Source organism: Fusarium phalaenopsidis, assembly GCF_050370095.1.
Source record: "Fusarium phalaenopsidis strain FUZ10S chromosome Unknown contig_32298, whole genome shotgun sequence".
Lineage (NCBI taxonomy): Eukaryota > Fungi > Ascomycota > Sordariomycetes > Hypocreales > Nectriaceae > Fusarium > Fusarium phalaenopsidis.
In genome coordinates this window covers 2,008,670-2,033,653 of record NW_028145407.1, presented here as the reverse complement: position 1 = coordinate 2,033,653, position 24,984 = coordinate 2,008,670, and the positions used below count along the sequence as shown (strand labels likewise).

Sequence of the window (24,984 nt, the reverse complement as noted above, 5' to 3'; positions counted from 1 at the left end):
CCATCCACCTTCTGCTTCTGCCCCAAGACAGTCACGTCCTAATTAATTTCCTGACTTTCAGATTGGCCCATTTCCTTTCCTTCTTGGCTTGTCCTGTGCTGCGCTGCCTGTCTCGCTTGAGCGTCCTCCTCCACGTCACGTACCTTCTACTCTACTCCTTGCGCCGCGACCTCTTCTCTCCCTCCCCACCAAACACGAGAAGACTAAACCCACCAGTCTCTCCCTCGCATCGTCATCCCCCGACCGACTTTCCCGAGTCATTAGACCCTCCACCTTCTTCGACATCGCGTCTCCTTTTCTTCAAGAGATTCCTCGAGGTGCAACTTGAAACACCGTCATTGCCTGATAGCTTCGCTTCGCTTCGTGACCGAGACAGGAGACGTCACCTCTTCCAAGGAAACCACTGCCGACATTTGCGACACGTTTGCGTCTGTTTCGGCAACACTCTAGGAATACAATTCCTGTCTACTCCCGACATTGCCTTGATCAACCGGTCAACAGCCTTGAGACACGGACTAGCAGCATCAATTACACAATATCCTACCCATTTCGCCTCCCGAGACGACACGGGCCATCCAGCACATTCCGCGATGAAGTGAACCAAGCTACTCCATCGCGATCTGGACCTTGGAGAAACGCAATCAACCTCGATATGCTGCATAGACACGTATAATTGTGTGTCTGATCACCCACCGTCTCGAACCAACATTGATATCACATACAAAGACAACCCGTTCTGCTTGTCCGAGAAATCCAACGGCAGGCCTGTCCTCGTACTCTTATACTCTTAATCACATAGTTAGCCCTTCGGCATTTCCTAATCATGGAGCGACCACCTTCGCGGTCTTCTTATGGGCGAACCGCCTCTCGATCTTCCACTAGCACCACCAACACGAGAGTCACTATGCATAGTACGAATAGCTCGACTTCTCACGCACCTCAATCTCCTCAACTATCCCACTCGCAACACTCACAGCACACCCACCGATTCTACCATGCTGCTTGTCAACGACCTGCCAGCGCCACTCCGCGAACATCGGCTCGATTGACGCCGCGCCTAACGAGAGAATCTAGCAGCGAATCCACGCGCCAACCAGTTGTCTCATCTTTCCTTCAGGAGAGGCTTCAGAAGGAGCGTCAGGCCGAGAGCGAAAAGGCATCGTCATGGTCACGAGCCAACACTGAAGCTAACTCTTCAGGCGAATTCGGCCAGGTCAGCCATGGCTCCCCTACTAAGCGTAGGGAGTCCGATCTGCACCGACCTCAGTCAGCCGCTGGTAGTGAGGCGTCTAAGAAGAAGGGGTTGGGGGTCAAGGACATGGAGCAGGTAAGATTGCCGTTGCTTCCTGGAGGATCCTAGCTGACTGGTTTCGAGGTCATCTCTTCACTTCACAAGCAGAACTTTGATCTCAAGTTGGAGCTTTACCATCGTCGGGAACGACAGACGGCATTGGAAGACCAGGTCGAGATCCTGGAATCGGAAAAGAGAAGAGTCGATGAGATCAACGATAACCTTGCTCAAGAGATGGAGAAGCGTGACAAGGCAATTGAGGAGGCGGTTGCCATGATTGTGACGCTCGAGGCCAGGCTTGAGCAGTTTGCCCAAGAGCGCGCTATGGTTGAACAGATCGAGGCCGAGGGACAGTACATGGCGCCCGCGTACAACCCTTGCTACGAAGATCCCGTACCCAAGTCTAAGTCGCCGGAACCCGTGAGACAAGGGGACGGTGCTAAGGCCATCACCCGGATGCCGAGTTTCTTGTCTGAGCGGAGCGAGAACACCGAGAACTTGCGAAATGTCTATCTTGGAGCTAGAGGCAGTGTTCTCAGCCTCCCACAAGTACCCGAGGGCGAGGGCAACTTTGAGAATGGCCCTGTGGGCAGCCCAAGTCTCAGCGTCTTGAGCGAGAGCTCTTTCGTGAGTGTGTACGGAAAGAAGGGACACGACACGAGCGTTCCCCAAGATGTGGAGGAGCCGCTGTCCCTTGATGGCGCTGATGGTCTTTCGGCCAAGGTCGTTGCCAAGAGCATTCACCGGCCAAAGACATCTCTAGCCAAATCCCCCATGCCGCCAACTAACAGATCAGGTCGGTCGAACTCGCTCACCAACAGCAAGCGTGGGCAGTTTGACTCTATCAACAACGTCATCATTGATCGGGGATCTCCCCTCCAGCAGATTGAGCGAGACTACTCTCAGAAGAAGGGAGAAGAACGACCTCAGAGCCGGGACAAGGATGGCGCCAGTCTCTTCAATGGACGTGCTGCTATGTCGCCTAACCATCGACGTACCAAGGAGGAGAAGCGAGAATCGCTTCGAAAGGTTCTGACTGATGCGCCTGGTGGTGTTCGACTGCATGATCATGCTCTCCCACCAACGCCCGATACTATTTCAACCTCGACACTGCGACGGTTCCAGAACTCCAATGACACCTTGTCGAAGCATCCTACGATGAGACGAAGCCGTAGTGGCCTGTCAGATGCATCCGACGATGAAAAGGCGGACGCGCACTCCGGTGCTCGTCTTGAGCAGCCTTCGCATGTTGTCAAGGCTTCAGCTAAGATCATTGAACTGAACAACAGCGCATATCTGGAGAACCGCGGCAGATCGATCCAGCGTCCTCGTTCTGCTGATGAGACGACTGTATCTAACCGAAGAGGAAACGACTGGGACTCGGACTCTGATGACACGGACGTCGAGTCTCTCGAGTCGAGCCTTGATATTTGGATGCGCGAGAGCGCCAAACCGAATAGAAACAGAAACGGCGGACGCATCTCGCCCGATCTCTTTAGCTTCCCGTCTGGCGGAGCCAAGGGCGGCTGGGCGATGGATGCCATGTTTGGACCTGGCAACGGGTACTCTGGAGGCGTTAGCACTGGCGCTGATCCACAGAGAGTCATGGATTTGTTCGCTGTTCAGCAGGAATTGTTCTCATCATCGATTCCTCCGCCGCCACCTAACAGGCGGTCCAGCCTCAATGCCCAGACCGCAGCCAACTCCAAGGCTGCCTTCCTGTCGAAGCCATTGGCCAACGCCAAGGTCTCCAAGCCAGGTCGTCGAAGCCGTCACCAGAGGAGAAACAGCGATGATATCCAGATCAGAGCAGAGATGCAGACCCCGGTGCAGCCACTCCAGCCAGCGCCACCAGTCGGCGAACAGAAGAAGAACCATTACCCGCCAATCACAGGTCAACAAGCTGTCCGCAACGGACTTACAAAGCTTTTCCGGCGATCGATTGGAGCAGGATCTTCCAACTCCGCACCGGCACCGGCGCCGGCAGCGGCCCCAACTTCGGACGCGGCTCCTGTTGAGCAGACCAGCGTCGAACACCCCAACATTAATGGTGCGACGGGGGTTCCACCGTGGATGACTCGGACTGGAATAGTGGATGATGACCGCGACAGCGCAACGCCTCCACCGATTATGCGGAACCCTCGCCACGGCCGACATGTCTCTGTTGAACTGAGCATGGCGGACGACTCGATCTTGAGTCAGGAGTCGGCAGCACCGGGTACGCCGTTGACAGCGGCTCCGGCGTATGACAAGGGGACTCCCGAGTACATTGCGGGCAGCCCCAGAGTGGCCTCGGCAGGGCCCAGGAGAAAGTGGTTGCCAGGATTTGGACGGGCGGCGGGAAAGAACAAGAGTTAGGAGATCTGGTGTCAGCACAGAATCACTTTTGCGTTGAGGATGATGTTTACAGAGCGTCAAATTGTAAATTAACAAAATAACCACGGATTGGTCAGGGGGGTTGCAGTCGGAATGCACCCAGGCGTTGGATTGTATCATACCCAAGGGGGGAAAACTCAATTTGCTTACGGGAGGGGACACAATGGGAGGCTAAGTCAGGGGAGACACTGGTTTAAGGTTGGGGACAGGTTTGAGGTTGGGACATATCAGACATCAATGAGGTCAATCTGACCTGGAAGCGAGCTCAGCATAAATTGGTAGCATCAATTCAACTGCTGGCAAGGCAGCGCGATTACTTGAAAGGTCATGGCTTGCAGGAGAGACATGTCACAGCACGAGAAGAGGAAGAGAGGAGAAATGAGTCGAGGTGAAGTTTTATTGAGTTCCCTTTTGCGAGTTCCCATTCATATCGCTGACCAGACCAGTCCATCCATGCACCAGGCAACCCGTGCCATTGTCAACGAAAACCATACGCGTCCCGTATGTTCGTGCTGGTCGAAAGCTGTGTCCGAGAAGAAGGGTCCTCGTTCAAGAGGCCAAAAAGAGTGTCGAGGTGAGAGACCGTTTAGGCCCAGTCCCAGGTGGTGGTGGTGCGGCCGATGCCGAGATCACCAATGGCCTTCTGGAAGGCAGTGGGCGAGAGATCGATATCGTTGTAGGCGCAGCCCTCGCAGCGGTCAACGACCTTAACGGTGACCTCGCCGGCGGCGCCCTTGACCTTGATGCTGCGGCCGCAGGGCTTCTGGGCGTCGAAGAGGGCAGCCGACATGGCGACGATCAGGTCACCGTCGCCGTTGGTCCCGCCACAGGCGCCAAGGCCGGGGTGGTAGTAAGTAGCTTGACCCTCAGCGCGAGGAGCGACGGCCGGGGCGGCGCTGGCGAGAAGGGGGAGAGCGAGGAGAAGAGCGGAAGTGAACTTGGCGAACATGTTGACGGTGGTTGTTTGCGTTGGGGGTATCTTGAAAGTTGTCGTTTGAAGAAGAGAGTGAAAAGCTTTCCTGCTCGAGGGTTGTCGAGGTTGCTTTGTGAAGAAGAGAAGGCTTTGGTTGTGAAGGAAAGAAAGAAGCTTGAAGGCTAGCTTGCAAAGCTTGGTTGTTGGTTGTTGAAGGAAAGTGGTGAGGGTTGCTGGTGTGTGATGATGAAGAAGGGAAGAAGAAGAGGAGGGCCTCGAGGAGGAGAAGCGGTCATCTTATACCTGAGATGGGTCGGAGTGACAGTGAATCATGGTCGTGGCCCGGCGCCTCGGGGCGAAACCGCCATGGCACTGACAGAGCGAGGCCACACATCCACACACGAGTGAGAGGGAAACAATAGCCTGCATGAATAAGTGGTGCTCTCTCTCGACTGCCCGTCTCCGCCTCGGTATACCGACCAACTGGCTAGCGTGCAGTCCTGCAGGGGGAACAACAGCGACTTGCAGAACTCGGGGGTGGGCCAGATCGGACCGTCTGAGTCGAGATTGGTCCTGAGAATCGTGAGAGAGATGGGATGAGTTTACGGGATGGAGCCATTTGATCCTACGGGTACGGGGAACAGGGGGCATGTTGAGGCTCAAAGAGGATTCACGGGAGGTCCTTGTTTCACATGGGGATTTTGTTTCAAGCAGCTTTCATGGGACCACCATTGTTTGGAACTGTTTCAATACTAGAAAGAGAAAGAAAAAACGCAAGAGTTGGGTGGCGTGGCAAAGGTACGTCAGCAGTTGACGGGATGTGGGTTTTTCCCCTTGTGTGACCCTTTTGTGTGGGCTTGACAGCAAAGGGCGGGGGAGAGAAGAGAGAGCACAGCATGGAGGAGAGAGCGACTTCCGAGAGGTTCATCTCTTTGGAGCTCGGGATGGACCTTGTGTGCATGGATGGGCAGGGATGGGGTGGTTTTGTCGATCTAGGGCTGTGAAGGAGGGACGCAACGTTGCGAGTGCTTTACATGAGGCATTGTTTCGAAAGAGGAAGTTGGCTATGAGAAGGGAACCTTTCATTGAGATCCTTCAGTGTTCATGATTCGATCAGGCTTACGTTTTTGAGCAGATTTCAGGTACCAGGCACGGGCGGGTAATGGCTTTTGCAAAAGGTGGTGAGCCATTTCTCTCATGATGACTGCAGCGTCTTACTGGCGTCAGGGGAAAAAGGCAAATGTGCAAGTCTTGGCTGGTGAATACCACCTTGGCACGTGTACCTTTACACCACTGTCCAATGCGAGGACAGCATGGCGTGAGAAGTGCGTCTCGTCTGTGGTTGAGGGACTTTGGTTGAGTAAGAACATGCCGAGACCAAGAGTTTGAAGTATGAATCGTAAGCTCGAATGTAGACTTTTCAACAGCAGCGGTCGGGTTTCTTTTCTCCGCTCGCAAAACCGTAGCCCAGTCGGGTCGTCGACCGACCCCCCTCCCGCCTGTCACCACCCTAACGTGTTCCAATCAGAGAGAAGATTCCCCTCGCGGGCTTTTCGGAAAGAGCCTGCGTCGGTAGCGCCGCCGGTTCCTGGCATGACGGGACCAGGGGGTTTCTGATCAATAGGCGCGCGCGAGAGACACGGTGGGTTGCGTGTACATACAGGAAACTTGAAACGCGGGCGAGTGGGCGGCTGACTGCGGAGTCTTTGTACGGCGGACCAAGAGAATGCACGTTTCGGATACTGCGTTGATGGGAGCGTTGGTTGGTTCTTTGGGTTGGACGGGAGAGTGAGTGTCGTGGTTTTTGTGTTGCCATGGCGTTCTTTGAGGGAGGTGAGGCTCGGGATCTTGGAGGGAGAGGAGGGTGTTGCTTCTGTTGACGTCTGCAATTTGAATCGAGTTGATGCGTCATCGGAGAGATCAGCTAGATAGATACTATGTGAAGAAGGGATCATCTAGTCATCGTGGCCAAAAGGTTGTCCCTAGTTGACGATCCCGAACAGCTCTCCCCTACATATAGAGAAGCTCATCCCCAAGCCATCTCAAGCCGTCACTGGCGATACACGGTCCCCGCGACCCTCGCACCGACTCACAAACCCGTGCCGATTCCGAGATCAACATGGGTTCATCACCCGTGTGCGATGCTTCTCGGAATAGCAACGAGGGCCTCGAAATGACAACCCCCTTTTGTCTGCATTCTCGTGAACCCCGTTTGGATCTCGTAAAACGCCATGATCGCCCAATTTGGAGCTCTCGCGCAGCGGTTTCTCGTCGTCACTGAAAGGTTGGACGGGTATAAATTGCCGCCTTGGATCGTTCTGTGTTTGAGGATGAGCGGGAAGTATCGTCTACCACTCCTCGTTGAGTGCGAGAGGTGATTCGCAATCAGCCGAAGACCCAGTTCTCAACCACAGACACCATGGCATTTCTACCTCTCCTTCTCGTCCTTGGCTTTTACTCAAGTCTCTGCCTGGGCACCCCCTTCTACGGTCCACCGGATGCTCTCACGTCTTGCCTAGCTGCAGCGTCTGTCCCGTACGCAGCGAAGAACTCGAGCCAGTGGATACAAGACACCAAACCATACAATCTTCGTCTAGCATACATCCCTGAAGCGGTCGCGATTCCGATAACCATCAAGCACATCCAGGATGCAGTCAAGTGCGGCAGACAACATGGAGTCAGGGTGAGCGCCAAGAGCGGAGGACACAGCTATGGATCTTTCGGATTCGGTGGTGAAGATGGTCATTTGGTCGTTGTCATGGACGCCATGGACAAGGTCACTCTGAACAAGGACATGAGCTGCACCATCCAGGCCGGTGCACGGCTTGGCCACGTCGCCACCGAATTGTTCAACACGCTTCGCAGAGCTCTATCCCATGGGACCTGCCCTGGGTAAGGGCGACACTTGTCCCTTTGTTACGCAACTGACAAAACACAGTGTCGGCATTACCGGCCACGCCCTGCACGGCGGTTACGGCATGTCCTCTCGTACCTACGGTCTCACTCTCGACCGCCTCGTCGGAGCGACGGTGGTGATGGCGGACGGATCGATCAAATACAGCTCGGAGTGGGATACACCCAACTTTCACTGGGCGCTCAAGGGAGCTGGGTCTTCGTTTGGCATTGTCGCTGAACTCGACTTTATGACATTTGCGGCATCTGAAGTGCTCACGTCTTTCAGCATCGACCTTGACTGGAGTGAAGAAGAGGCGGTTGAGGGGATATTGGCTTTTCAGGAGTTTGGAGTCAACGCCCCGAGGGAGTTGAACATGCAGATCTTTATGGGGCCAAGAGGCCAGACGATCCAGGGTCTTTATCATGGCGGCATGGAGGGTCTGAATACAGCGCTGCGACCGCTCTTGGGAGAGATTAACGCACAGGTCTCAAAGACAAAGACTATGAATTGGATTGAGAGCGTGGAGCATTTCGCTGATGGCCAGCCGCTCGTCCAGAGGCGTCCGTATGACAGGGTGAGACTTGAACTGACACCTTGCGATCGGGGCTGACAGTATGATAGCACAGCACGTTCTACACGACCAGCCTTCTAACACACGCTCTCACGAGACACCAAGTCGAGTCCCTTGTCAACGCTCTTTTCACCAACGCCAAAGACCCCTCGGCGCGAAAATCGTGGTATCTCCTCCTCGACCTCTTCGGCGGCACCAACTCCGCCATCTCCGAAAATTCCCCCTCCTCCACGGCATTCCCCCACCGCGACAAGCTCCTCCTCTACCAATTCTCCGACAGCGGCCCCAACGGTTCGTACCCGCCCGAAGGGTTCGACCTCCTCCGAAGGTTCAGGGAGAGTGTCACGTCGAGCATGGCGGACGGGGAGTGGGGCATGTACGCCAACTACCTGGACACGCAGTTGGATGGCGACACGGCGGCGAGGCTGTATTATGGGGGGAATCTGGAGAGGTTGAGAGAGTTGAAGAGGGAGTTTGATCCTGATGATGTGTTTTGGAATCCGCAGGGTATCAGACCCGCTTAGGGCAGAGCATGGGAATGCGGTATTGGGATGGGGTCTCTTTCGGCGTATATAGTTTGCAATTGCTACGATATGTTTATGGCCGAAACTAATTGTTTGATTGACTCGGATTGTTTCTTGCATGTTAACCACCATGGCCTCTGTTGTTGAGCAGCCGCATTCCCCAGTTGATGTGAGATCTCAGGCTTCAAGTCCTCACAGTGTGACTCTTGGTAACCTGCTGTCCAGCTAAATGGCCCTACATGCGCCATAAACGAAACCAACAGGTCCCGTGATCTCTATGCCACTGCGAATGCTGGCTGGACTTTTGCAATTGTCCGTTGCTGGAGATTACGGAGATTGGCGGGATCGTGGCTGCGCTTCCGTTTTAGGAAGTAGATCTCTGGTTGGTCGAGACACCCTGGCGCATCTACCAAACCATGAGTCTACTCTGCGTGATGAATGTCAACGCGGATGAAAAAGCTTCAAGTTATCGGGGTTAGGCAAAGTCCGTTGAAGTGTGCGGCTGAGAGTACAAGATATGTGAAGTTGAGAGAGGGGGTCTGGAGGTATATAACCGCAAGAGTCTGCGGTTGAGCTGGAGGGAATGTGTTAAGCAAGAAGCGATCCTAGTCAACCTTTGATTCCGCCCAATACTTTTCCAAGACAACCCAGAGTATCTACATCAACATGACCTTTTGGAGCTTTGTCCGCGCGCAGTGGACGTACCTCCCCCTCGTCCCAACCGAGGCCACCATCACCGGCGGAACCTACGTCGTCACAGGTGCAAACACCGGCCTCGGTTTCGAGTGCGCCAAGACGCTGGTTAAGCTTGGGGCGAACACAGTTGTCCTTGGTGTTCGATCGATCGAAAAAGGTGACGTCGCAGCTGCAGCTATTGCAAAAGAAACTGGCCGAGAAGGTGTTTGTCAGGTCTGGCATCTTGATCTCGCCTCTTTGGACTCGGTGGAGGAGTTTGCAAAGAAGCTTCAGGCTCTGGATAGGATTGATGCGCTGATTCAGAATGCGTCTGTCGCGCTCGCTGATTTTACGCTCTCCGAAGGAGTCGAGACAACCATCACCGTCAATGTCCTCAGCACAATGTTGCTCGCCATCAGGGCCATACCAAAACTTCAAGAGTCGGCCAGGTCGTTTTCGATTAACCCACACTTGGTTATTGTCTCTAGCATGACTGGCTTTCAATGTGAAGGGGTTTTGGAGAAGCACAATGGTGATCTGTTTGAGGCGTTGAGCACAAAGGAAGCTGACATGGTTGGTCGGTAAGAGTTACAAAATCCAACTCGCGAGACAGCTTGGCTAATGATAATCAGATACCCCCTGAGCAAGCTGTTGCAAATCTACGCCACCCTCCATCTAGCATCACTCTTCCCACTGTCGGAGACGGGCGTCGTCATCAACGCGCTGAACCCGGGCCTCTGCAAGACAGAGCTCAACCGCAACGCACGTGGGTTTTTGAAGTATCAGATCCTCATGTTGAGGTTGTTCCTTGGGCGGACTCCTGAACAGGGTAGCCGGACTCTTTTGCACGCCGCGGTTGCCGGGGCGGAGAGCCACGGGAAGTATGTATCTGACTGTGAGATCAAAGAGTAAGTGCTGTCTTATTTGAGCAAGGGTAGAAAGCTGACTCGCTGATAGATATCTGGTTCCTGGATGGGTGTCTGGTGAGAGTGGGTTGCATATGCAACGACGGGTTTGGACGGATTTGCTCAAGAACTTGAACGCAAGGGGGCATCATGTAGAGTCTCTCTAGGGTGGGAAAGTGTTTTTTTTCTCTTGCAAGGGTCTTCTATAGTAAGTCGTAATACATTCATCAGTTGATAGTTTCAGTCACGACCAACTCCAACTACAACACCATCACACGGGCTGTAAGGGTTGTGAGGATAATCTTTGAATTCTGTATGCCGTACTGGAAAAGCTAGAGACCCTGAGAACTCTTGAATTTTGCTGTATTCTCGAGTCAACGCAGCCAGGCACCTGTGTGGGTGTCCCTTTCTCAATGGGCTGAAGCATGGATGTCAAGGTCGAGGTTGGTAAACCGCGAGCCCCTATGTTGAATATCCCCATACAAGCTAATAAACACATTTTTCTCCTGGCTGGGTAACTATATGGGGCCTCCCGATTATTATTCAAGCCTCATTTCCCGAACATGTTCGGATAGAGTGACGCACACGATCAGCAACTATTTCCCCCAAGTTATGGAGAGTCATCTCCCGGGCCGCGGACCTACCGCCAACCAAGAAACCGGGCTTAGATCTCCTAGATGTCGATCAACTCTAGTTCATGCCAAGCGCCACCGCCAGAGGACCACGTGGGGCCGTCATTGTTGACTCAAACGACAAGCCACGATCGAAGAAGAAAAGCCACAAAGAGGCGAGACATGTTGTGATGGAGGAAGTGGGAGAGCAGACTCACACGTGTAGGGAGGAGGGTTGAGTAACATGGTACCCAATATTCTAGAGTATCATCGTGGTGTTGCATGCTGACCTGCAATCACAAAGGGGGATCAGCAGTGCTCTTCTTTACCCGCTCGACCGACTTGTTTCGGCTTTGGAAAATAAAAGAACGGCTGTTTGTTAGTCGCGATGATCAAAGAGTAGGGTGACTGCCGAGCAAACAAGCGGAAAAGATCGACAGGGCAGCTAGTGCGCTGGACATGGGTATCTCAAGGCGGTCTCTTCCCCAGCCACGGTTGCATAACATGCCGGACATGGGGTTCATTTCACTGCCAGGGGGGAATGACGTCTTGGGGACTGGGGATGGTCACACTCAATGGGATTGACAGGAGGTTGTGGTGCAACATTGAAGCTTTTCGAAGGAAGGGGGATATGATGATGTGCAGTCAGCGGAAAGTTCCGTGGCTATCTGATAGAAACCGACGAGTCCAAGTTGGGAACCGTTGAAGAAACATAGATGGCATCGCAGATAATACCTCAGGAACTTCAAGACAAGGAGAAAACTCTTGCTCGGAATTCACGATCAGTAAACCATTTTACCCAACCGGATTCCTCTCCAGACAAAGACCCCATCTCATGTAGATCAAAGCGAGTCGGGGGAACACTAGTGAAGTTTGGAACTCTGCGCTAGAGCCTAGGTCTTCGTTGGTGAGAGAGCGATCGGCAAAACCACCAAAGCGGAGCATCTCGAACTGACAATTTGAGGTCACTGCTACTCTTCGTCATGGGTCAAATGATACTCTGAAAGTGTATATAAGCATCTCTTGATTCCGCCATTTCTACCACTCTCTCATCATCCTCATCCAGCTTCAACTCTTACAGCTTCGGCCCAATCACACTCTTTTACCACCCACACTCATTTTATACCAACCACACTCTTTTAACAACTCTTTTTTTTTAATTTCCAAAATGAAGGCTACTTTCTTCTCCGTCTTTGCTCTGGCCATCTCGGCCATCGCTAGCCCTGTTCCTCAGGTCAACGGCGCTGTTGGACAGGTCAACGATGTTGTCAAGTCCACCACCGACATTGTCACCAAGAAGGTTGGCGTCAAGCAGATTGTCGATGAGGCTACCTCTGCCAAGCGTGCTATCGCCGGCCCTCAGGTCTTGATCACCACTCTCAAGACTACTGTTCACAAGGTCAACGGCCAGACCACTGGCATTAGTATGCAATATCCAACTTCCATATGAATAGTTCCAGACTAACACATTTCAGACGAGATCCTTGAGAAGGCCAAGTCTGGTGCCCTCACCAAGGACGCCGCTGCCACCCAGGCCGTTCCCAAGTTCGAGGCTGTCCACTACGAGCTCACCGAGGTCGTCACCAAGCTCACCGGTGCCGCCGGCCTCAACGTTGCCGACGTCGATGTCGACACTGTCCTCAGCCTCGTTGTTGTCCTCGTCTCCGAGGTCCTCACCACCGTCAAGACTGTTGTCACTGTCATCGGCCTCCGACCCCAGCTCATCTCCATCCTCCACTCCGTCTTCACCATCCTCGCCAAGGTCCTCACTCTTGTCATCGGCATCGTTGGTGCCATCGTCCCTGGCCTCATTGCTGCCCTTACTCCTCTCCTCGCTGGCCTCGGCAACGCTGTTCTTGCCCCCGTCCTCGCCCCCATCACCGCTTTCCTTGCCGGCATTGCTGCCGCTTAAAAAGTTCATATCATGAGAGTATCTTGCATGGGAGGGTGTCTGAGTTCCTGTACATTTTAGCCCTTGGGCTGCTTCTGAGGAAATATTCTCTATTATTTGTCAATAAAATGATATGAAACTTTAACTTGATGCTTGCACTACTTCATGTTATGATTGACTGCTAGATATAACCATCCTTCGACCAGTAAGCTACAATGATTCGTGAGGCGGTGCCCTGTACTTAGTGCTCGTGATCTAGCGAAGGTAATCCTTCTCAACTGAACGCATGTAGTCATCTCCCTGGAGTGCAAAGATGTCAGGCACTGGAGCTATCTCATCTTCGACTCGACCGATGCCCCCGTCCTCCAATATGTGCTGAAACGTGCGTCTCATTGATGCCACTGCTGCTCTGACAGCATGATTACCACAGATGATCAGTCCAACCTTGCCAAGCGCTGCCACCTCAGCGAATGATAGTTGCGGGTAGCTAGTTGGCACTATCACCAGAGGTACAGTCCCCGGCCAAGCTTTACAAAAGGACAGGATCTCATCTGGTGTTTTTTGCTTGCTGTGAACTAAGACCGCATCTGCCCCGGCTTCGGCGTAGGCCACGGCACGCTTTATGGCTTCTTCCTCCCCCAACCCAGCGATCAAAGCCTCTGTCCGAGCAATGACAAGCACCGGACTGACCTTTGCGGCGGCGATCTTACCCTGGAACTCTGGGATGGAAACCAGGGCGTGACGTCCTCCAGCCCGTAGGCTGCTGTCTTTGGGGAAGGCCTTGTCTTCAATGACGACAGCCGTTGCGCCCGCTGCAGCAAAGCAAGGAACCGCATAAGCAACGTTGACCGCGTTGCCAAAACCTGTATCAAGGTCGACAATGAGAGGGAGGCTTTGGACCTCGCCCATTGCACGCGTCATCTCAAGAATGGTGCTCATGGGTAAGATGCTGGCGTCGGGCACAGCGTATGAAGCCGAGAGTTCAAACCCGCTGACCCAGACTGCCCCGAAGCCAGCTTCTTCTACCAATTTGGCACCGAGAGGGTTATGGGCGGCCATGGCAATTGCTGGCTTGGCTGTGTTTAGTCTCTCGCGGAGAATGTCGACCTTGGATTGACTTGATGATGCCATGGCGATGTTGATCGAAGAAGATTGTGGATGGTATTGATAGAGGTGCTGTAAGTGTACGGACATGGGTATTTATGAAGGAAAATATGGATGTGAATTATAGAATCAAAAAGTTGTTCATATACCAGGCATGGATGAATCAGCTGACGGGCCTTGAATGCAGCTCGGATTATCAAGTCCGAGTAAAGCCAAGAAGGATCGCCGAGATCGGGGAGAGACGAGTGATTCACAACAAGACTTGAGATGCTTCACAATATATCTGGTCATCATACGTCCCGTCTTTGTATTATCAATACTGTTCTGCCGTGCCCTTTGTTCTATACCACAACTGCCGTGCATACTTGTCCAGACGTTGTGGGAGCCACAATGTGTTGTGCAGACTCTCGACGTAGTCTTCAACCGAGCGAATTTTTGGTTTATGGGTCTCTAGTGTGTCGAGGTGTTTTCTGAAGAAATATTCTCTGTAGGCAGCCTGATGGCTTGAAGAAAGGACAAGCAGAAACGCAAGCCACAGATCCAGTCCGGCTGCCCTCATGGTGGGCCAAACTGTTGAATCGGACACTAGATCCTGAATATTTGACAAAGGCATGGGGATGTGATCTAGGAGCTGCCCGTTATTGCTGATAAAGAAGATGAGCACTGCTGTAAACAAGGCCACTAGTTGATCCGCATTTGTTGTCCCGGAAGATGCTTCGTACTGCCATCGTGGCAGCATTTCAATGGCCAAGCCGTATAAACTTTGGACCCCCAGTAAGTCCCATTTATAACTGTCTGGTTGGCGAAGCCAGGCGGATGTGTCCTTTAAGAGGCAGTCGGTAGTTACGAGGAACTCGCGAAGCCCGTGATGGATACCAGATTTGCACCAGCCAGAAACCTTGAGCGTCGATTCGATAAAGAAGAAAGAAGACTCTGGGTAGCTGTAGATTTGTTTCATCAACCCTCTGGGCAGTGCTAGTTTCATCTGTAGCCCGATGCTGCCTGACGTGAGACCACTGTACGGCCCAGGAATTAGCTATGCTATTAGGGCTTGACAAAGGCGATATGAACTTGCTCTGTGAAAGTTGGCTCTGCCCTCTGACACTGATCATCGACGGAGACTTGAAAATCACCCCGTAGAGCAACCATTTGCCTGAGGCCACTGATATGAGCCTTGAGTTGCGCATAATCAGGCTGTAGTGTCTTGTTCCTAGAATAGGAAAGAGAGGGAAGGAACAAGGTTTCCTCAAAACTAATGAGATTGTACACGGCCGTGATATTCTCATTACATGTTGCTTCATCAGAGTGCTCCAAACTTCGCCGCATCGCCATTATAGCGAGGAGTCTTTGGTGTTCAGCAAATCTGACGTAGTAAGGTACATCTGGACGTGCCATGGATAATCGAAGCGCCGTGAATGCCAAGATGGCATGCGTAGACGCGGCATGATTTAAAGACGGTCTAATCCAGTCGTTCTTGAGTTGCTCGTGCGCAATTTTGGAGATGTTGGCTGCGGCTACAGGACAAAGAATCGAGTCAACTGCGATAACAAGACTCAGCATTGGACTGGGTGTGGCTGCACCTGGGTGTCTGTCACGAACAGTATGTTAACAAGGTATGGATATCTTTGTCGTTTGCACCGGAGACAGAGACCCCAGGTGGTCTCGGGGATATACTGCGTAGAGACTTCGTGGTCCAGAAGTCTAGCAGCACCTCTGATGCTTGTCTCTTCCCTATCTGGACGCTCTGAGGTGGGCCGCCTTGCTCTGTCTGTGAGCGAAGGACTCGGTCTTTCAACGGAACTACCGTTCTGGTCCTCGCTGTCTTCTTGGCCCTTCTCTTGTCTTGCGGCTTTGCACTTTTGGTGGACCAGGAAGAGCCAGCTCGGACATTGCCAGTTACAAAAGACCGGCCTTGCCGAGAGATGTTGGAGGTGGATGGATTGCTGACGCTGACAAAATGAAAAGATCGAGACTCGGACGCCATCGTGAAGAGATCGTTTCCTAACCGGGGAAATGCTAATGGCGTTCATGCAAAGGGACGTGTTTAGGCAGGCAAGTGAGATTTGGGAGAGATTAGATGAAGCCTGGCTGGGGGCTGGAAACCTGGTCGGGCGGCTGATAACTCCTTGCCCTTCAACAAACTCTGGGGCTTTGGATCGCTTGTTCACGAAAGGCCATGGCCTCTCTGTGGTTGGTTTGAAACCCTCCGAGGCACCACACCGGAGGCTTTTGAGTCCAGGGATCCTCAAGCCATTGTCCAATTTGTAAGCTGGAATTCGATACTAGGCCGTATTAGGAGAATGCTAATTAAGTTCAATCGTAGATACACTATTCCCTCCTGGGAAAATGCTAATGTGATTGCTTCTATGAGAGGGTATCAGACAAGGAGGGGATCATGTGTCAGGGCGATGATGTGAAGGTGTAGTAATAAGTATGACGGCGTTAAGAACCTACTAATTCCATTACTTATTTATTACTACTTAATAGACTCTTTGGCCATTTCTCTTCCTCCCGTCAGGTCCGCCCCATCTCCCACATTGTGTTTACTCTGGTGGTTCTGTTCTACACGCAGAGCTCTTCCTTCCCAACAGTGCCACATTAATGCTAGCCTATGTCAACTAGTAAGTGAACCCTTGATGCTGAAAAGTAGCCGATGGGGACTGATACCTCTTTAGATTGACAACATGGCATCCATCATTGGCCGACTTGTGGGAGCCTTCTACCCAACAGTTGTACCTAAACGTGACGATGCTATCAAATTAGGCATTCTGGGTGCTGCAAACGTTGCGTAAAAAAACTCCGCCATGAATCAAGTATGCAAGACAAGGCTAATGAAGAGCAGCCACATGTCCCTCTTGACTCCCGCCAAGTCACACCCCGAGATTGTTATCCAGGCTGTAGCTGCCCGTGACCGTAACAGGGCCGAAGAGTACGCCAAAGCCAACGGTATCCCGGAGGTTAAAGGTTCATATCAAGGTGTGTTTTGAAACAATTCCTGCTCATGACAAGGTCTGATGCTTTGACTAGAGATGCTCGACGACAAGAACATTGACGCCATCTACATCCCTCTTCCCACTTCGTTCCACTACGAGTGGGCTGTTCGCTGCATCAAGGCTGGCAAGCACGTTCTCATCGAGAAGCCATGCGTATCCAACGCCCATGAAGCTGAGAAACTATTTAACCTACCCGAGCTCGCTCAGCCTAATGCTCCCGTCATCCTCGAAGCCTTTCACATCCTGTTCTACCCCTCATGGCAGCACTTCTTGTCGTTCGTCAATTCTGATGAAATTGAACATATTCACTCTCAGTCGATGCTCCCGTGGTACTTTACAAGCAAGGACGGCATCATCTTTGACTACAATCTCTCCGGCGGTGCAATGATCTGCATGGGCACCTACAACTTTGCTGCCATACGTCAACTTTTTAGAGCTGAGCCAATTGAGTGCTTGAGTTGTGAGACGCAGACGTTCCCAGGAGAAGGACGTGAGAAGTGCGACATTGCCTTCAAGGCAAAGTTTCGCTTTCCCAACGGAGCCATCGCCGACACTGAGAATACGGTTCGTGGTAGCAGCATTTGGACTCCTTCAAGTGTGACCGTCACGAACAAGGAAGTCATTGTCCCTGACAAGTCTCTCCCAAGCGGACACGAAAAGGTCCTGAAGCGGGAGTTGGCGCTCTACGGGTTCCTCAACGGCATCGTCTGGCACCGCATTGACATCAAGGACAGATATGCCATTCGCTCCAACGGGAAAGTGATCAAGACATGGGAAGAGAAGGAATCCCACAAGGCATATACCTTCAAGGAAGCGGGCGGCAAATTTGCCGACTTTCCAGGAGAGAACACTTGGATTTCGTACCGACACATGCTTGAGCAGTTTGTAAACAAGGTCAGGGGCCGTCAGACGCAGACTTGGGTTTCTGGAGAGGATTCGATTGGACACATGAGGATGATTGACATGGCGTATGAGAAGAGTGGGCTGGGTATCCGGCCTACGTCGATCCGTGTCTTCTCTTGACTGTCCTTGCCTGACACCAAAATGCATCGATTGATGCATTCAAGAAGATCTAATATGTCGCAGGAGTAACGCTCAGACGACCACCATCTGTGATAACACAGTTGCCGCTGCAGTAAGCTCCCGCCCGCGAGGCCAAGTACAGCAACGGTCCCATAATGTCTTCGGGTCTTCCGGCTCGCTCAGCCGGGATCTGGTCCAAAGAAAATGCTCCTTCGGCAGTGGGATCATCGCCCTTGATCAAGCTCTCTGTAAGATCTGTTGGAAACACTGCGACCGTCAGCTATGCCTCTCGGGATGTGAAGGAATGCTTACAGCCTGGGCAGAGCACGTTGGCTCGGATGCGGTACGGCACTAGGTATGTAGCTAGAATCTTCATCATCAGAGTTGTGGCACCTTTGCTGGTACCGTACGCGAAACCTGCTGTAATCTTCCTGTTGAAGCTTCCGATGCTGCTAGTGGCGATGACTTGACTCCTGCCACCCTGGTAGTTGGACTTCTTGTTGCCTTCATCGAGGAGCCCGAGGAAAGCAATAGTCGTGTAGAACACCGCTGTGCAGTTGACATGGTAGGTATTTGTGAAATCATCCATTGGGATGTCGAAGAGAGTCTCTTGGAGTTGAGCAATGCTTGCTCCTGGAGGCACGTTCCCAGAAGGACCAGAGATGCCAGAGTTGGCGACAAGCAGGTTTATATGTCCAACATCTTTCTCGATGAATGCTACAGCAGCTTTGAGGTTGTCTCGACTCGTCACGTCGCACTGGACTGGAATGACATTGTCAAGACCCTAACACGTATTAGCAGGTTTATACTCCTCGGCGAATAGGGAGTAGACTTGCAATCTCTTTTGCTGCGTTTTCTAGTACTTCTTTTCTCCTCCCGATGATGTAGACCTTCTTTGCGCCGTTTTCAGCCAGGGCTCGAGTCATGAAGAGTCCGAGTCCTGGGAAAGTTCAGTCTTAAAGCACTCGAGGAAATCGAGATTGTAATGACCACATTGCAGGGATGATGACTGAGTCATGTTATAGAGAGAAAATTTGACGTACCACTGCCTCCGCCTGTCACCACGGCCACAATGCCGCTGACATCGAAGAGGTTGGCTGATGAAGTGGGTTGACTCATTGTTGAAGGTAGAGCAGCTTGGAAAGAGGAAGAGGCTAATATTTGAGATTAACAAAAGTAAAAATAAAGGTAAGGATACCTGGTATTCTTCACAATAGTGTATCTATATATCTGCACAACGGGATCGCGGTAAACTACCTTATCAGATGGTTCCGTGGTGGAGGAGTGGGGCATGATTGTCTGGATGGTGGATTAGGAAGGCCAAGACTGGACATGCTAAACTCGGGATGAATGGCATCTATCGGCATAATTATCCGGTTCAGATACGGGTTGCCCGATGACAGGGTGGAGACGGATCATGGTATTGTCTATGTTGTGGCTAAGCCCAAGCTTAAGAGTCGCCGTGAGTGCAGAGGATCATCTTTGCATGCCTCATGTGGTATGTGGCTGAATTGCCTAGAACATGGCGAGACGAATAACATGTGTTGTTCTATTATCCCCTCCACTGGAGCAAGCCATAGAGTTTGGTTGCAACCTGGAAACTTGATTGCAGCTACTGCCTGTGCCCAATAGCCCGATTCAGCTCGTACACATCCCAGTAGAATGGCTGGATGGAGGTAATGACCCCAGTCTCCAGATCAACCTTGATAACCTGACACAGCGGAAAACGCAGCTCTTCGCCCGTCTTCCTAACCCTCAAGTGCAGGTTTCCAAGCGAAACAATGCGTTCCGACCCCTCCCTCTCAAAGATCTCGGGGTTCTGCACATCAACAACGTCAAAGTAGTCGGCCATGCTCTTGGCCCAGTCCAGGAAGCCTTGAGGTCCTTTGAAGGTTCCCGCGTAGGGAAGACCGGATGACTGCTCGAGGTGGACATCTGGTGATAGTGTGGCAGCCATTCCGGCAAAGTCTCGTTCTTCGGGTGGAGCAGACATGTAGATGCGTTCTGCCACATAGAAGGATTCGAGGATTGATCGTGCCGTGTGTTGAGTAGACATTTTGGGCTATGTTTTGCTTAATCGTCGATGATAGATGTCAATAATGAAATGAAAAGTCTAACAACGACGGAAGTTTAAATTATGCCTGAGGATTTTAAGTAGGTAGTTTGACGGATGTTTATAACGTTGAAGATGATGCGAAGAATTTGTCATCAGCATTCCACAATCATTTCAAATCTTTCTCTGAATAGCTCTAAGGGGTTATCGGAGTGACATATTTGTGCTCCGGTGGAGTTTCCGTCATGAGTTCCTAATGCGGTAATTTGGCACCGGAGTTCTCGGAGTTGACCTACAACGACAATCATCTTTGATTAATCATGGTAGTGGAAATTGAGAAGTAAAGAAACACATAGGCTGTATCTGAGCAATCATTGCTTTCATAATCTTTAGTATTACTGCTCGAATAGCGACAGATGGGAAAGAAAAGCCTGTTGAAGTATGCCAACGAGCCTGCTCAACTTAATGCTTAAAGCCTCGAAAGCCAAGGTACCATAACGCGCTAGCAGGTCCCTGGAACTCTCTCATATATAGCTAAGATGAATATTAGAGAAGGACGCAGGACCCAATACAAGGCAGATAGTGAAACTGGACGAGGCGTTCCTTAACGCTGTTCATTGGCTAATTGTTATGTAGTCATCCAGCTCAGCCTGAGCCAAGGCGGACGATCTGCAGGAGCTGAAAATCCCTTCAAAAGCGCTCAGCTCTGATCCTTCCCCTCTCATCTCGAGTCATGAACTATCTCGTGCTCCAGACAGTTCGGGCCTGGAAGAAATGCCTCAGGACACATCTATCAGACCTAACAGCCCTTTTCTCTGCGAAAAGTGCCAGATATGGGATAGTATCAACTCTTACGCCCAATGGTGGCCTTATCCAGAGGGGTTTGGTTTCCCCCAAAACGTGGCAGAAAGCATCCAGTGCATGATTTGCAAAGCGGCCATGACAGCAATCGCCGCTCGAGTCTCGCAGATGAGCATTCCTCAAACCTCACAGGTTCTCTTTCGCAACAACGGACCGTACTTTTTGGATCACGATACTGGGGATCCATCGGATTCCATCTCGCATCGCATCGATACATCAGATCCATCTGAGAGCATCGTTCGCCTTCTCATGGGTTTGGTAGCCAAGATAGAACCCGCGGCCTCAACAGTGCCCACCACAGCTCAAGATGAGCAGGCAGAGTTCGAAATGACGCCTCAGTTTTGTCTGCGGTATGGATACAACGGCCCACAGTCCTATCTAAAGAGCGTGGAGCCATGGGAAGTCCCCTTATTTGATGTTTCATTGTTGAAACAGTGGCTTCAAGGCTGTGCAAAGATTCATGGAGCAGAGTGCAGAAGGAACACCCAAACCCAGCTCGGTCAGTAGCTCTAGTAAAGTGTGACAGACAATGTCTTTTGATCTCTTAACTGACATCGTGACAGGTGAATTGCCTCGAGGGTTTAGAGTCATCAACTTGAACACAATGAATGTGGAAGTAGCAACATCTGCATTGACCTATGTGACACTGAGCTATCGGTGGCCGCCGGAAAAGGACTCTGAACGTGTGCAGCTTGAAAAAGGAAATTGTGAGGCTCTGGAGAAACCAGGTGGTCTCGCCAAGATTGCTTTGCCGCCCATTATTACGGACACGATGCTGCTCTGCAAGCAGCTTGGCGAGGACTATCTCTGGATCGACCGGTTCTGCATCATCCAAGACGACCCGGATTCGAAGCACGGCCAAATACGCGGCATGGACAGGATATATCGATGTGCAAACTTTACAATCATGGCAGCTCTTAGTGGACAGGAAGCATGGGGACTTCCGGGCCTCGTCGGCCGACCGAGGGTTTCATCAGTCTACAAGCCAGCTCACGAACTCGAAGTAGAGTTGAGAGAAATCAAGCCACGCGGGCTATCTGCTGCTGAAACTTCTATTTGGAACACCAGAGGTTGGACCTTTCAAGAAAGAGTCTTGTCCACCCGTCGTCTCTATATCACTGAGCATCAGGTCCTATTCGAGTGTTGCTTGGGATGTGCAAGTGAGGACCTTGCACATTATCCTCCACACCAAAGGGCCAACATGGGCCTGTCAGTCAGCAAGGACAAGGCCCCGGAGGATGAGTTCAGGGAACTTCCTGGGTTCTACAGATGGCCCGACATCGGTAGAGGCGTCAACTACCACATCACGGACAACACGTCTCTACAAGACTACCTTGACTGGGTGGCAAACTACACTTCGCGACAGCTCTCTTTCGGCTCTGATGTCTTGAACGCCTTTTCCGGCATTGGGAACATTCTTGGTCAAGTGTTAGGATCTCGTCTTATCTTTTGTCTTCCGGAAAAGTTTCTTGTGCAGGCTCTGATGTGGACTGCCTCTGACAACATCGAGATGAGAACCGGTATGCCTGCGAATCTTCCAAGCTGGAGCTGGGCAAGCTCACCCAGTAAGGTGGACTACGAATGGTTCTCAGAAGACGAGGAGGACTGCCTTCGTGTCATCAGTCTTGTTTACTTTTACCTTCAAGATGTCAAGGAAGGTCTTCGGAAGGTCGAAGCACAGGAGTGGTGGGTGGAGGCAGAAATGGCTATCGAGGACTTCAGAAACAGAGACGATGTACCGCCTGTCGAAAACATCAGCAAAAAGCACCTCCCGGGCCATCAAAGGACAATATTGACGTGGCGGGAGTGCCCCCACAATCCGTGGCAGACACTACTTCACACCACATTGGACCCAGAGGCTTGCAAAGTTGCTTCCAGTCTCCCCGGCTCTTTGGTGTTCAACACCACCGTGGCTAGAGTGATATTGGGCCGACGATCTTACACTACTTCTCGAGGGGAATTGGTAGAGCAGATGCTGATTTTGGATTCCAACGGGGAGCGGATAGGCATGATCCAGGGCGCGTTGCCTCAGAGCCAGAAGCTCACAGAGGAGAAGCAAGACGTGATTGTCATATGCGGTGCTTTGGCGGGCTGGTCCGCTCGCAAGATGTCTGCCAAATACTTCCGCGACTTTGATCAGTGGCAGTTGCATGTTATGTTGGTGGAGAGAAATGGGCCAAGTCCGTGTGTTGTTCGTCGGGTGGGAGTTGGCTATGTGGGTGCACATAAGTGGAAAGGTTGCGCTCCAGCATGGGAGACGGTTGTGCTTTGCTAAAGAGCCACACCAAGGGCTTTGGGATGAACAAATGTGTGTGCCAAAATGATGGGCGGATCATGGGTTGTGGATTGATGAACGGGTCAACTTGCTGCTATGGGCATGCCAGAATGATACTGTCTGGAAACTGGTGATTTAAAGCGATTATAAATAGTTGATCTGGTTACTGTTATGGGGGTTGTTTGAGCAACCCACTACCAAAGCCATGAGTTACACTTGGAACCCCATCTACACCAGTGCCATCAACCTGCAACTTCAAACCCATCAACTGGTTCTCCACTTCTTCTCCCACGTAGGAAAGAAGGGACTCTCATCCAAAGTCCTCGGCTCCCAGTCGCGAGGGATCAACCCCTTCTCGATCTGAAGACGCTCATACATCTCCAACGTGGGTTTAGTAACATGCTCCACATGCCGCGTCGCCTTATGTTCCATCAGGCTCTCTTTCCCATCATTCAAGATCTTGAGCATCAGGGACGGTATATACGGTTCATCCTCGAATTCTGTGATTGGCGTGAATAGAACTTTGAAGTTGAAGACGACGGCGCCGGAGAGGGGAAGACGACGTAGTGTTTGCCAGTCGGTTCGCAAAAAGATGTCCTTGGGCTTCAATGAAGGGCTGGGTGCGTCTCGGTACTTGAGGCTGGCCTTGCTTGGATCGCCTGGTAGATAGAGTGGTTGGCCTTGAGAGAGCCCCCATGAACCTCTTTGTATGGGATTGGATGTTGGCATCTTGCTGAAGAACCTGAGTGACTTTATTAATCCTAGGCGTCAAGCCGAAATGTTTGGGTACTTACCGATTCATGCTGAAACCCATTTTTTCCTTGTACTCGGGAACTGGTCCGTGGATAACATCAAGGTCTTGATTCATCTTCCTCCCTAGGTTCCAGCCAATGGAGGAGCAAATGATGCCAGCTCTAAAGACATAATGACCTGTCTTTTCATCCCTTAACATGATTGCAAAATCCTCGGGCACATTGTCACGAAGAATGTGGAGAGGTTCGAGTTCCTTGAGGTCGTGCTTTGTCCCAAGAATATGGTTGACCAAGGTGGTGCCCATGAGTTGGAACTGATTCGGATAGCGCGTGCATATGAATTGGATCACCATCTCCATCAGTTCTTTGCAGGCAAGCTCAGAGCCAGGTAAAGCCTGTATGACTTCCTTGCCATATTTTGCGCAGACCTCTTGGCGTTGTCGCATTCGCTCTCGGTATGTGCTTTCTAGTTCAATCCAGAAGTCAGGGTCCATCTTCTTGAAGGCTGGATAAAGTCTCAATTAGTTGAAGGTCACTTCAATTCGTATTGAACATACCCATGGTCTGGTGGTACACCCATCTCAATGGTCGGTAAGGCCGTGGAACAGCTTTATCCACATTAAAGTTTGGAAGAGGGGACGGCAGGGGAACGCTAGATAGCTTCCCATAGTCTGGGAAATCTCCCAAGGAAAGGACTTCTCTGACCGAGAAGCCGCTAAAGATGTAGCTTGAAGGGCTGGCAAGTCTGTAGTCCTTGTCTATCTCCAGGATGTGTTTGTTGCCAGATGATAAATCTGGCCCGGAGTCATTGGGAAAGGCTGTAGCCCGCTGTGAAGGAGGGAAACCAGTTGGGTAGCCCGACCTAGGAATATTCTTTTTTGCCGCTCCTGCTGTTAATGCATTGCGCCGTTGTTGGGAATCGCCAATATGACGTAGTTTATCTCGTCGGAGTCGAGCTTGAATGATACCGAAACAAACCAAGCCCAGAGCCCCGAAGGCCAACAGGACCAGGCCTGGGCTGAGGTGGGAGATGTCAATGTGAAGGAGCATACTGATGTTTGATTAGAACAACGATAAAGCATAGTTCATCCAAAAAGCTCCCCATTTAAGTATTTAGACCTTATCTGCCAGATAATGAAGCATGATCAGATGATGAGCTGGGCTGCGGGGTGCATGTGTAGATAACGCTTTGGAGTAAGCCGCTGTGTTTACAATAGGCTCGGAAGCTGAAGCCGATGCAGACCATCGAAGCGATCTTAGCCAGATTTGG

General features: G+C 51.6%; 11 protein-coding genes across 11 annotated transcripts; 6 read left to right on the top strand and 5 right to left on the bottom strand.

Moving 5' to 3' along the window:
• Positions 1 to 823: 823 nt before the first annotated feature.
• Positions 824 to 3,649, top strand: LRP88_07188 (uncharacterized protein; the record flags this gene model as incomplete). Its single annotated transcript, XM_083243723.1, has 2 exons — positions 824 to 1,327; positions 1,400 to 3,649. 2 exons carry the CDS (start codon positions 824 to 826, stop codon positions 3,647 to 3,649), a joined length of 2,754 nt encoding a protein of 917 aa, XP_083100947.1.
• A 604-nt stretch (positions 3,650 to 4,253) lies between these two features.
• On the bottom strand, positions 4,254 to 4,616 carry LRP88_07187 (RlpA-like double-psi beta-barrel-protein domain-containing protein-containing protein; the record flags this gene model as incomplete). Its single annotated transcript, XM_083243722.1, has 1 exon — positions 4,254 to 4,616. The coding sequence occupies one exon, from the start codon at positions 4,614 to 4,616 to the stop codon at positions 4,254 to 4,256; it is 363 nt and encodes a 120-aa protein (XP_083100946.1).
• Positions 4,617 to 6,999: 2,383 nt separating this feature from the next.
• On the top strand, positions 7,000 to 8,571 carry LRP88_07186 (FAD-binding oxidoreductase; the record flags this gene model as incomplete). The annotated part of the gene is made up of 3 exons (XM_083243721.1): positions 7,000 to 7,427; positions 7,519 to 8,050; positions 8,098 to 8,571. 3 exons carry the CDS (start codon positions 7,000 to 7,002, stop codon positions 8,569 to 8,571), a joined length of 1,434 nt encoding a protein of 477 aa, XP_083100945.1.
• Positions 8,572 to 9,237: 666 nt separating this feature from the next.
• On the top strand, positions 9,238 to 10,158 carry LRP88_07185 (putative short-chain dehydrogenase/reductase family protein; the record flags this gene model as incomplete). Its single annotated transcript, XM_083243720.1, has 2 exons — positions 9,238 to 9,827; positions 9,879 to 10,158. The coding sequence occupies 2 exons, from the start codon at positions 9,238 to 9,240 to the stop codon at positions 10,156 to 10,158; spliced, it is 870 nt and encodes a 289-aa protein (XP_083100944.1).
• A 1,772-nt stretch (positions 10,159 to 11,930) lies between these two features.
• LRP88_07184 (uncharacterized protein) lies at positions 11,931 to 12,674 on the top strand (the record flags this gene model as incomplete). The annotated part of the gene is made up of 2 exons (XM_083243719.1): positions 11,931 to 12,186; positions 12,238 to 12,674. 2 exons carry the CDS (start codon positions 11,931 to 11,933, stop codon positions 12,672 to 12,674), a joined length of 693 nt encoding a protein of 230 aa, XP_083100943.1.
• A 234-nt stretch (positions 12,675 to 12,908) lies between these two features.
• LRP88_07183 (uncharacterized protein) lies at positions 12,909 to 13,784 on the bottom strand (the record flags this gene model as incomplete). The annotated part of the gene is made up of 1 exon (XM_083243718.1): positions 12,909 to 13,784. One exon carries the CDS (start codon positions 13,782 to 13,784, stop codon positions 12,909 to 12,911), a length of 876 nt encoding a protein of 291 aa, XP_083100942.1.
• A 2,657-nt stretch (positions 13,785 to 16,441) lies between these two features.
• On the top strand, positions 16,442 to 17,773 carry LRP88_07182 (Gfo/Idh/MocA family protein; the record flags this gene model as incomplete). The annotated part of the gene is made up of 3 exons (XM_083243717.1): positions 16,442 to 16,545; positions 16,600 to 16,733; positions 16,785 to 17,773. The coding sequence occupies 3 exons, from the start codon at positions 16,442 to 16,444 to the stop codon at positions 17,771 to 17,773; spliced, it is 1,227 nt and encodes a 408-aa protein (XP_083100941.1).
• A 49-nt stretch (positions 17,774 to 17,822) lies between these two features.
• LRP88_07181 (SDR family NAD(P)-dependent oxidoreductase) lies at positions 17,823 to 18,892 on the bottom strand (the record flags this gene model as incomplete). Its single annotated transcript, XM_083243716.1, has 4 exons — positions 17,823 to 18,028; positions 18,086 to 18,557; positions 18,664 to 18,713; positions 18,817 to 18,892. The coding sequence occupies 4 exons, from the start codon at positions 18,890 to 18,892 to the stop codon at positions 17,823 to 17,825; spliced, it is 804 nt and encodes a 267-aa protein (XP_083100940.1).
• A 493-nt stretch (positions 18,893 to 19,385) lies between these two features.
• LRP88_07180 (nuclear transport factor 2 family protein) lies at positions 19,386 to 19,829 on the bottom strand (the record flags this gene model as incomplete). The annotated part of the gene is made up of 1 exon (XM_083243715.1): positions 19,386 to 19,829. The coding sequence occupies one exon, from the start codon at positions 19,827 to 19,829 to the stop codon at positions 19,386 to 19,388; it is 444 nt and encodes a 147-aa protein (XP_083100939.1).
• A 1,462-nt stretch (positions 19,830 to 21,291) lies between these two features.
• On the top strand, positions 21,292 to 22,962 carry LRP88_07179 (HET domain-containing protein; the record flags this gene model as incomplete). Its single annotated transcript, XM_083243714.1, has 1 exon — positions 21,292 to 22,962. One exon carries the CDS (start codon positions 21,292 to 21,294, stop codon positions 22,960 to 22,962), a length of 1,671 nt encoding a protein of 556 aa, XP_083100938.1.
• A 264-nt stretch (positions 22,963 to 23,226) lies between these two features.
• On the bottom strand, positions 23,227 to 24,482 carry LRP88_07178 (heme-dependent oxidative N-demethylase family protein; the record flags this gene model as incomplete). Its single annotated transcript, XM_083243713.1, has 3 exons — positions 23,227 to 23,704; positions 23,757 to 24,219; positions 24,272 to 24,482. 3 exons carry the CDS (start codon positions 24,480 to 24,482, stop codon positions 23,227 to 23,229), a joined length of 1,152 nt encoding a protein of 383 aa, XP_083100937.1.
• Positions 24,483 to 24,984: the final 502 nt, after the last annotated feature.